The 12,365-nt window shown below is 28.4% G+C and overlaps 1 protein-coding gene across 1 annotated transcript; it reads right to left on the bottom strand.

Annotated features, from left to right (window-relative positions):
• Positions 1–9,487: 9,487 nt before the first annotated feature.
• Positions 9,488–11,418, bottom strand: LOC124420176 (probable ATP-dependent RNA helicase spindle-E). Its single transcript, XM_046952359.1, has 4 exons — positions 11,248–11,418; positions 11,028–11,182; positions 9,621–9,787; positions 9,488–9,547 (listed from the first exon to the last, which is right to left on the bottom strand). Exons 1-4 carry the CDS (start codon positions 11,283–11,285, stop codon positions 9,488–9,490), a joined length of 420 nt encoding a protein of 139 aa, XP_046808315.1. The 5' UTR covers positions 11,286–11,418.
• Between the last annotated feature and the right edge of the window lie 947 nt (positions 11,419–12,365).

The following is a 12,365-nucleotide window of genomic DNA, read 5'->3' as shown; positions in this document are numbered from 1 at the left end:
CGAATACAACACTCTTACTAGTTATTTTTATGTTTTTATAATACCAACCTTAAAGTATACCGATCGATTCAGAATCATTTTTTGAGTTGATTAAGACATGTCCGTCCGTCTGTCCGGATGGCTGTCCATGTAAACCTTGTGTGCAAGGTACAGGCCGCAATTTTCAAGATAATTTGATGAAACAAGCATATTTTTGGAACAAGCATATTTTTGGCACAGGGAGGAAGCCTATTGAAAATGGTTGAAATCGGTCCATTATTCCACATAGCCCCCATACAACCGTACCTCCCGATTTGGACTTTTTATGCCATAATTACGTCAAATATTCTATTATCCCTACAAAAATTGGCACATATAAGTATAAATGCCACTGCATTTATACTTATGATTGGTCCTTATTTGACCCTAGCCCCCATACAAACCCCCATTCAAAAAATGTGCTAAACGTCTAAAATTGACTTGTAACCATTTGAATCGTAATGAAACTCAACAAAACTAACTGTTATTTAAAAATATATTATTTTCCCAAATTTTTTAGGATCAGCCCATATTTGACCTATATAAAGCCCCATTTAGAAAATTTTGTATTTGTATCAATAAAATACTTTGGAATTAAGGTAAAATTCAACATAAAAGTTTCTTTATGAAAAATAAAAATTTTAAAAACAATATAAAATCCGTATATTTGAGATAATATTACAAAAAATTAATATTATTAAAAAGTGGGCGGAATAGCGTTAGGGGCGTGTCACCTCCCATATAAATTAAATACAAAAATTCGTTAATCTTCAACAAGAGTCTTAAAATTTTGCACGAATAACTTTAACATCCATGTAAACATTTTGGGTAATAAATTGGCGGACTCCCATATTAATTAAATATAAAAATTCCTTTATCTTGAAATAATATAACAGTTAGAGCCCTCAAATTTTGTCGAAGCCACTTTAGTGTCAATATGATTATTTGGGATAAAAAGTGGGTGGACTTGCGTTAAATACAAAAATTCGTTAATCTACAACTAGGGTCTAAAAATTTTGCACGAATAACTTTAACATCCATGTAAATATTTTGGGTATTAAATTGGGGGACTACCCAAGAGGGTAGTCCGCCAATTGGGAAACTAATACAACTAAATTCCTAAAACTTTGCACGAATAACTTTTATATTCATCTGAAAATTTAGGAAAGAAAAGCGTACTTTTATCTGGTGGGGCTTGGATCAATAAAATAGAAAAATTCGTATATCTGAGAAACTATTAATCTTTAAACTGGAAAAGAAACTGGAATCTTTAAATTTTACTTGAAGAATTTTGAAATTCATCTGAACATTTAGAGTATAACTAGCGAACTTTTAATGAGGACTTGGCATCTCCCATATGAATAAAATACAAAATATTGTTTATCTAGGAAAATATAGAACTAGATTCATCAAATTTTGCATAAATTACTTCAATATTCATCTGAACATTTTGGAGGAAAAAGGGCGGACTTTCATCTGGGGAACATAAAGCCCCCACATGAATTAAGTATATATAATCGTATATCTAAGAAACTATTAGAGCTAGAATATTCAAATTTTATATGAATAACTTTGACATTCATGTGAACATTTAGAAAATAACGGGCGGACTTTCAACGGGAGACTTGGCACCACATATATGAATTAAATACAAAATTTCGTATATCTTGAAAACTGATATACGAACTTGCAAAAATTTGCTTGGCATCTCTCATATGTAACATATTGCTAATCTTGAAAACTGTTAAGGTTAGAATTTTCAAAATCGTTAAGTGGGTTTTTATTTATACTACAAAAAATATGGGATATACAACAAAAAATATTGTATATCCCAAGGCATTAGAATAAGAATTATTTTTAAGAATAAAAGTATATGTTAAATTTTAGCAAGTAAGAAATTAATAGACCATTTATGTATTATTTGAAAATTTAAATGAAATATATTGTCATCAAGAAAAATTATAATAAAACTTTAAGAAAAATTTTATAATTTAGTAACTAAATAAATATTTTTTTGATTATTATGTATTGAATTTCGATTGGGATAGCAGAGCACACCGGGTATTAGCTAGTTGTTTAATAAAACTTTGGACATATATAATTTTGATAGGGGCTTTTTATATGGGCTAGGGTCAAATGAGACCCTATAGTTATAAAGTTCATGAGAATCGTTAAGGCTAGTATAAAACTTGGTTTTGTAGCTTTTTTAATAGACCGATGTAAACTATTTTCAATATTTGCATTACATTCTATTAATGAACTGTTTATATATTCTAGAAAGGTAATTTTCAGTACCAACATTCCATTGTAAAGTCTTGAATAACACATAGTTTTTAACAATCGTGTTTTACAGTTATGGCCAAGTGGGTAATGCCGTCTACGTGTGAGTGTGTGAACACAAATGTATAGCAACCCTACAAACATTTAGAAGACAAAACTGTTGCGCATCACCCCAGACGCCACGTCAGAAACACTTCTGGACGATTGTCAGGTTCAGTTTTAATTATTCATTGTAAAACTTAAATTAGTAATTGAATTTAATATTCACAGAAAAATAGTGTAATTAATGTATTGTGAATCTTAAGTAGTAAAAAACAATATGACAGTGTTGTGTTGAAAATCAACTGGTAATAAACATTTATGAAGGTTTTGTTAATTGGTGAAAATTGAAAAAACGAAAATTGATTAAATAAATAGCAAACAGTAATTATCTTCAAGAATTATATAAATAAAACTAAAACGTAGGTTGTCATATTTTACATTAAAATCCTTTTTTTGGAAATAAGTTAACATCTCTAAACGGTTTCCATTTCCATAATTTTTTAAACCACATCTAATATATTTAATTAAAAATGTTTTTATTTAAAATTTTTTCTCTCTCTTAATTGGTTTAGGAGATATAAGCATTATTTTATTTTTTATTTGATGAACATATAATATTAAAATCAAATATTTTTAAAACCACTTTTTTTAAATACAACATTATTATATATACAACTTTATTAAAATTATCTTGTAATAATGTAAAAATTCTAAATTTTAGATACATATGTATAATAAACCGACGCACTCTGTATGGAAAGCAAAAACGTTTTTCAAAATTAACCTTGCTTTGTTTTATGATGATTCACAAAATATTTTAAATCTAGCGATGACCGTTCGTGACCGAATTAAAAAAGATATTTTAGAGTTATTTTCTTTAAATTTTTGTTTTGTTTTAAAAAAATATATCCAATATGGGGTATCGTTTGAAATGGGGTTTAAATGATGTATTAATCATAATTTAAAATTGTTAGGTTTTTTCACTAATAAAAATATAATATATATGCACAATTTTACAAATTTTGTGCGCCACTAGACTTGGCTTCTAAAATCCATTCAAATGATACGACATATAGTATATTTCTTAAAGAAATACTAGAAAATTAAAAAATAACTTAAAAGGTCCAGCTCACGTACGGCCATCGATAGACTGGAAACATTTTGGGAACTATTATAAAACATAACAAAGATTATTTAGAGCTGGGTAAAATATTGAATTTAACATAAAATATCGTGTCCCACATAGGACATTTTCTTAAAAAATGTCCAGCTCACAAATAGACAACTCTAAACACAAACTATTTTGGGTAACATCATATTACATAACAGGAAATATTTTGATAAGTTGTTTTATTATTTTAGTTGTTTTGTTATTAAAGTTGTTTTATATCTAGAAGATAGCAACACTTCTAGATGATATTAAGAAGTGACAAAAAGTGACTTCGTAGTCACATCCTGATTGACATTACCTTACTTCCAAGAGTCATCTACAAGTTTCTTCTGCGGGTCTTCTAGAAGTATCTTCCACGATACGCTTAGACGTTCCCCAGCTCGGCATCAGTTCTACCCGACTGGTGACAAGAAATCCTATACTTTCGCAATAACTCTGGCAAACCATTAGCACGTTTGGAAGTTTCACACGAGTAACTTCCGCAATAGAAAATGTTTGTAGGGAATTCAAACTTGTTTTATACTCAAGATTGACTTTGTGTGTGTATTCGCGCAATTTTATAACATGGTATAACTTAATACAATAAAGTGAGAACACGATGAGAGTGAGTTATAACGAAGTTTTCAATGTACATATTTGGAAATTTTACTTTTTGTGCCTCTCTAAATTAGGGACGTCAAGTGTTTGAAGGTCCTTTTTAAATGGAAATTTTAAAATCTGTCTGGATCGTATAAAATTAACGTGTTAAGATTGTAACGCTAATTTTTCCAAACTTATTTTTGGTAAAACATTCGTTTTGTTAATAGAACTGCATTAACATTTTTAATTTTCTTAATCTTTCTGAAAAACTTAAATTATTATAATTTATATGTGAATTACGAACTTTTGATTTTTTTAACATTACCTAAAATTTTTATACCCTACACCACTTTTGTGGGTGTAAATGGTTATAATACATAAACATATTTTTTTCTGCTAATACCTTACAGATTTAAATTTTGTAAATAACATAAATGCAGTTTTTGTATTATTTTTTTATTACTTATTATAAGCTAGCATGAACATAGCTCTAGAAATTCACAATAGCCAAAACTTAAATTTTGCAATTACATATTCGCTATTGTAGTATTAAAGTAAACACTTGAAATACTCTGAAATGGAGTTTTTTGCTACACGTTAGCCTGCGATAAAACAAAGTAAATATTTTTCATAAATTACAAAAAAAGAACAAGTATGAAAGTATAATCGGGCATGACCCGATGAAAGTATAATCGGGCATGCGACCTGTATATAACACATATAAGATCTTAAAGGTACGAAAAACTGGTTTTTACCTGTATCTCAAGATTTTGTAGGAGTTTGCTAATATCATTCTTGTTCTATTCGTTTCAAGTCTCAGGTATTTATTTTTGCGCATAGTGATATAAACAATGTGACTACAATCCGATACTTAGTTACTAGAGTATTCAAACGATTAATCGTCGTTCGGTTAATCGATTAATTTTTGTCGATTAATCGTTCGAATAAATGAAAATTGTCAAATTTCAAATAACGAATAAACCGAATAATTTCTATCAATTAACCGATTAATAAAAAGTCACTATTTAGCAGTAAAATTACTATATATTTTCTACAAAATGTAATATTTTTATAGTAAATTTTCTTCTTTCTTAATTTCTTAATCATTTTTCTATAATAAAAAAAAATTATTTGATGGTTTTTGAAAAGAAATCACGGAAATAATTATATCGCCTTTTATTTCTACAACCAGTTTTTTGGGAACATTATTGTGTTCTTAAGTACATATTTCTAATAAGTTCTTTAGCAACAGTTATAGTTGAACTACACCATTTCAAGTTTAAATTGAGAAAATCCAAACTTATATTGTGAAACAACAAAATGAATTTCAGAAATCAAATTTAATATTGAGACATACCAAATTAAATTTAGGAAACAAAATTGATATGAAGAAAAAACAAATTGAAATTTGAATTTTCAACTTAATATTGAGAAAAAATCAATTGAAACTGAGAAGTCTAAATTAATATTGAGATAATAAGAATTGAAATTTAAAAAATACAAAATAATATTAAGAAAAAATAATTTTTTTTTTTTTTTAAATTTATAATAAGTATTTTTAATCCATATCCTATTTAAATATTTTATAAAAAAATATGTTCATACTAATTTTAAATTTCTCATTATCATTTATTAATTTCTCAATTTTACTTGGTAATTTCTTAATATAATGTTGGAATTCTGAATTTCAATTTGTTTTTTCTCGATATGACTTTACATTTCATAATTGTATTTTATTATTTCTCAATATTAGTTTGTATTTCTCAATTTCAAACGGGATTTTCTCAATATTAATTTAAATTTCTGAACTTTAATTTGAATTTTCTTAAATTTAAATTGAAATTCTCAATATGAGTTTCTATTTTCTTAATTTAAACTACACCATTAGTGTTCAATTGAACGTTGAAAATCTTAAAAACAGTAATTTCTTCATATAGAAAAGCACTTCACATAAACAGGAATAACTTCTAATATTTCAGAGAAAACTAAACATAGAATTAAAGTGAAAATAATATTTTTGTTTATAAACCGTGCAAACGGTATTTTCAAACATTAAAAAATCTATGCGTACAGAAAACTGTGTACAATTATTATTAACTCTGTGCTGTAGTTCTTTAAACTTTGAAATCCTTTCATAAGGACATAAGAATCAGAGTACGCAAATCTATATGTGAAATCTATTTTCAAATGCTTATCAACTTTTCCATGTGTGAATGCTTTTTCCAAAATTGTTACAGGGTGTAATATGAAGAAAATTATTTTAAAAAGCAATTGTAACATCCAGTTTCCTTTTATTCGAATAACCGAATAATTTTTAATTATCCGATTATTAACCGGCTAACGTAAAACCTCAAATAATTATTTGTCGAATAAACCTAATAAGACAAAAACCCGAATAATTGAATACCCTATTAGTTACCCAGCAGTAAATATACCCAGAATGTACTCGCTATTCTATCGTTAATACGTAATAATCAGTGGTAACGTATTATCATATTCTTCCACATAAATTTAACAAAAGTTGTGCCCTAGGATGTGTTATGGGTATGCACTTACCTAGAATGCAAGCCACGATTTTTTTAAACCGTTCCTGTCATTTAGCACACCATAAGTACATACATATTTCAAATTTTACACTTATGTCATAATATTAAAATTAAACATATCTTAAATACCTTAATTCTATGACATTTCAATTTATTTTACATTAACAACTCTACCGTTTCTTTAACAATAACAAAACATAAAGCAAATACAACTAAAGTCTCATTTCCGCATACACAACAATCGTTACCGAAATCGAAATTTTTACCTTGTACGTTAGTTTGTACCTTTTAGGGTACTATTGTTCCTCTATATCTGGAAGGAACAATAGGCTACTATTTATTTTTAAATTGCAAGATTAACTATAAGATATTGTTGTACAGAGTTAATTCAAAATAAAACCGTGAATTTTTATACCCTCAACCACCATCAACAATCTATATTCTGGGTCCTTATAAAATTCTGAGTCAATTTAGCTATGTCCGTCGTACGTTAAAACACAGCAATATAACGAAAATCGCTTTACAAAATAAGTTATGAGTTATAAAGTTATGAGTAAAAATTCCAGAGAAATTTCAAAAATTAAGTTTTTTCGTAAATCTTAGGTAGATAAGATAATTCGATGAATTTTTGTACAAAAGATAATTCGATAAATTTTGTCACATATTCATTTTTCTACTGGGGATCAAGTATGTTGAAAATCATAACAGTTGATTCAAAATTTTCCATAGCCCACATAGAAAATTATAATTTCCGGGAATATCTTTAAAAACGTCCTCAAATATTTTGATATCAACACAATAAGTACAATATCTGTATCGGTCCACAATTGGTCATAGCTCCCATATAAGGCCCACCTCCGAAAACTACTTAAACAGGCATATTTCATTGACAAATAAATCGATCGAGATAAAATTCAACACGAATATGCTCTGTATATGTAGCAATTAGTTAGTTAGTTATAACATCATCAAATCTGAAGAAATACACCTAGGCCTCTATCGGGCCTGTTGTGCGCCCCTTAACCAGTGCCTCAGGCGGGAATCGAAACCACCACCTCCGGTCTAACAGACTAGAACACTAACCTACCGGATGCCACCCACTAACCTACTTGAAGCCGTGTTAGTGGGTGGCCACTTCCAAAATTCTCTTAATCGCACTCATTTCATTATAAGCTATCTTAATAAAAATTCTACACAAATGAGTTTTGTGTACATATGAATCAGTTTCAATTTTTTTTTTTTTCAAAAATTACTTAAACGCACATTGACAATCAAAGCTTTCGGGATAAATTTTGACATAATATCTATATAATTAACAGGCAAGGCGATTTTTTGTGGCCGGTTCAGAATTTGGGAGCTATAAGCATTTAAAGTTTTTACTTATACATTTCACATGTACGTATGTTTGAGCTAACAAGTAGGAAAGTATAGTCGGACATGGCCGACCATATAATACCCTACACTATGAGTATATTTTTAAATTTTTTTTTTTCATAAAGAAACTTTTATGTTGAATTTTACCTTAATTCCAAAGTATTTAAGCAATTTATTTATAAAAAAAACTAAATTTTCTAAATGAGGCTTTGTATAGGTCAAATATGGGTCGATCCTTGGTAAATTTGGGAAAAGGATATATTTTTAAATAACAGTTAGTTTTGTTGAGTTTCTTTGCGATACAAATGGTAACAAGTAAATTTTAGACGTTTAAGGCATTTTGAAGGGCGGTTTGTATGGGGGCTAGGGTCAAATAAGGGCCGATCATTACGAAAATCTGCAGTATCATTTACACTTATATAAAACTTATTTGAGCCACTTTTTAGAGAGATACTAGAATAGGGAGGTACGGTTTTTTGGGGGCTAGGTGAAATAATGTACCGATTATAACCAATTTCAATAGGCTTCGTCCCTGTGCCAAAAAACATGCTTGGTCCAAATTTCATAAAATTATTTTGAAAATTGCGGACTGTACCTTGTGCACAAGGTTTACATGGACAGCCAGCCGGACAGACAAACTTTCTGACGGACATGTCTTAATCCACTCAAAAAATTATTCTGAATCGATCGCTATACTTTAAGGTGGGTATTGGACCAATTTTTTTGTGTGTTACAAACAATCAGCACAAACCCACTATAGTGGTGTACAAAGCAGGAACCAAACATAAAAATAAAAAAAAAACAAGCAAGAAAGTATAATCGGGCATGGCCGACCATATGATACCATACACCAGTTATAATTATTAAATTATATATTAAATGTGTTTTTTTATAATAAAGCATTTATCTGCAATACTACATTGTTCCGATACATTTAAGCAATTTATATATGAAAAACAAATTTTCTGAAACAGGCTTTATATAGGGGATAATATGGACCAAGCCCCCTAAAATTTTGTGAATATTTTTATATTTATTTTATTATGCTGAATTTCTTCGTGATATTTGTGTTTATAAGTTAATTTTGGAAATTCAAGTAATTTTCTGAAGGGGACTTTGTGCCTATAGTTCCTTCCAGACATACAGAAAGACAGAGCAAATTTTAGTAAAATCGGTCCAGACGGTTAGTAGTCTATAGACTTCAAACACAGTCAAAAACAAATAAACACACATTATTTCACATATATACATAAATATATGTATGTGTATTTAAGTATATATTCATATATTTTTTATACGAGAAATCAAGATTTAAAAACATTAACACGATCTGTTTGTGAACTATTTCAAAAACGGATTTTTATATTTTCAAAAATAAAAAAAGTTATTGTTCTAATGTACATAAAAAAATAACTGGTTACATAGCTAGTGATTTCTTGTGACCGTTATAATCATTGAAGTCAGTGACAGCTTTGGACTAGAATTTCGGTATTTTGGTAAAATATATTTTAGCACCTACTTGTTTTTGCTTCCAGAACTTTTTAACAATGCGTTTTTTTATTTTTTACATAAATTAAAAAAAAAAAAAACGATGAAACTAGTGTACTTACCTCATAAAATGAACGAGGTATTAAGCGATAAACACGACCATTCATAACTCGTCCAGCACGACCAGCTCTTTGTCTGCAGTTTGCTCTTGAAGCCCATTGTATTTCCAATTTCGTGAAATTAGTGGAAGTATCTGTCACTAGTAATTTGGTCAAACAAAAGTCAATTACTGTAAAAAACAATTTAAATTAGTACCCAAAAATGGTAATGAATCTTTATTATGGTGGTCCTGTTTGTATGGTGAAGAAATATGGAACTGATGATCCCACGGAAAATTAAAAGTAAGCTCAATAAGGTCAATAAGGTGATATATCAATGAAGAGCTTATGAGTATATATTATAATCATAAATCTAGATTAAATAGTTATCACAAGATGAGAAAGAATGTGGGGTTTGAAAAATAACATAATTGATAGAAATATTGAAAAACAGAAAATAAATCGATAAGAGATTAAATCTATTTAACCTTTGTGTCCTACAAAGAACTAAATTTTCAATTTTGATGGGAACATCAGCAACTATCAATTTTATGCAACCATAATGTATGTATATTAGAGAGCTTCATTGTTCGATGGATCGTAACCACCTTCTCCCCCTTTCAACGTCTCTGAAGTTTTCAGTTTCCACTGCATCTAATCTTATTTTTAGAAGCTGTAAAAATCCGATATTTAGATGTCAAAAGTAAACCTTATTCTTTCAATGACACGCTTTTGATATTTCATTGTTTTTACCAACATTTTTTGTGACTTTCCTACAACTGCTTTCTCACTTTTAACTAGGTTTTTGGAAATGAATCTAATCTTATTTTTAGAAGCGGTAAAAATCCAATATTTAGATGTCAAAAATAAACCAAAAGCCTTTTTAGATATGATTAAGATGTCCTTTGTAAAATATAACATCAATTATTTTTTGCTGAGTTTAAATATAAATATGATGATACATATTACTTTTTGTTCATATAAGATAAGGCGAAATAGTTCTCAGCTATGGTCAAAAATGTTTGATTTCTTTCAACGGCCGATTAAAATCTGAATTTCAGTGTTTTTAAAAATTTGTTAAATTTATTTTAAACATTTTAGGAGATCTCATGGGGATTTATTGACAATAAATAAGAAAAAATCTTTCCGAAATACGATTTCTTTAGTGCCAAATTTATTATGTACTTTTTTTGTAAATACAGCTCCAAACTTTGGAGTCGTTATGGCACCTGTTAACGTCAACCTATCACGTCTTTTTTTCATGGCATAGTTTTACAACCCAAAGAAAGATTCTAGAGTGGTACGGGGCGTAAAAAATATATACCCACAAACGCTTCCTCCCATCATCAGTACAAACGTATATTATCCTCACCACTAAGTGGTGTATACATTTTTATTAAAATTTGATTTTTGCATGTAATAATTACTCACCATACTTTACATCTGGAACCGTAATAGAACTTTCTGCAATGTTGGTAGCAAGAATTACTTTTCTATAGCCAGGAGGTGGTCGATTAAATACTCTAACTTGTTCATCTGGCGAAATGATAGAGTGCAAACGTATTGGGCAGAGTCGTACTTGATTACTAATAAAAAATAAATTTTATATTATATTTTTATTTCAAGTTCAATAGAAAACATTTGTACTTACTTATCTGTATCTTTAAGTTGTTCCAATTTTTTACACATCTGTTCAATTTCATTTATGCCCGGTAAAAAATTAATATTGACGTTTTATTATTTTCATCGACATCTGGATCTGCACTAAATGCAGCATCTTGTTTTTCAATATTATCAATAACAATTATTAATTTTAAAGCTAAATTGTACATTTCGACCGAAATTCCGGATCATTTTGACTTATTGGGCATTCTTAAAATATAAAAAAAAAGGTTTTTTAAACAAAAAAAATATGGTATTAAAAAAATTTAGTTTTACTTACTAGGTATATTGTTAAAACTAATAAATACACAGATATAAAATAATAATTTTAAAAAGAAAATAAAAGTATCACATTACGAGACAGGAGCAGGATATTTCCGAACTTTAAAGTAATTTGAAAACTTAAAAAAAAAATGTTTAATATAAAATAATTAAGCTTTTACAAAACAACAAAACTAAAACAGTTAAGAAATATTTCGGAGCAAACCGATTGTATTAAAATATAATTTTTTTATTTATTTATTAATACACAACAATGAATGTAACTCGTTGCCGAGTTTTTTATGGTTTTATGTAAATTTGAATTCAAATTATGGATTGGTCGTTAGAAATTTAGTGAAACTCATGTGGTCCAAATGTTCGATATAGCCGGATTAAATGAAAACCCTGAATCGAAATTACTTTGCATGTTTATAGACTTACCCCATATTCATAAATGCTTAATAAAGTTATTAATGGTTTATTGAAGGAATTTTGCATAGAAAAATGTCCCATTTTATGAGAGTTTTAACTAATTTTATGTTTCTAGGATCATTATTATAAAAAATTAAAAAATAAAAAATAACCAAATATTCCCATTTTATGGGTGCATACCTAATTCCTACTCTACATACTAAAATTCATGTTTCTAGGGTCTAGTGTTCTCTCCTAATCAGGGCTATACATACCTAATTTAATGTATCTTTATTCAATATTATAGAAAATTCAAAAGTACCTTTTGCAGAACGAATAAGTACGAAATAGCACCTCTTTTATATATTCTCATATAATTAGGGCTTTACATGCCGAAATTCATATATTCAATATTATAGGAAATTGAAAAGTACC

The sequence above is a fragment of the Lucilia cuprina genome, chromosome X (genome assembly GCF_022045245.1).
Source record: "Lucilia cuprina isolate Lc7/37 chromosome X, ASM2204524v1, whole genome shotgun sequence".
Lineage (NCBI taxonomy): Eukaryota > Metazoa > Arthropoda > Insecta > Diptera > Calliphoridae > Lucilia > Lucilia cuprina.
The sequence above is the reverse complement of the archived record's forward strand: the minus strand, read 5'-3'. Positions and strand labels throughout refer to the sequence as shown.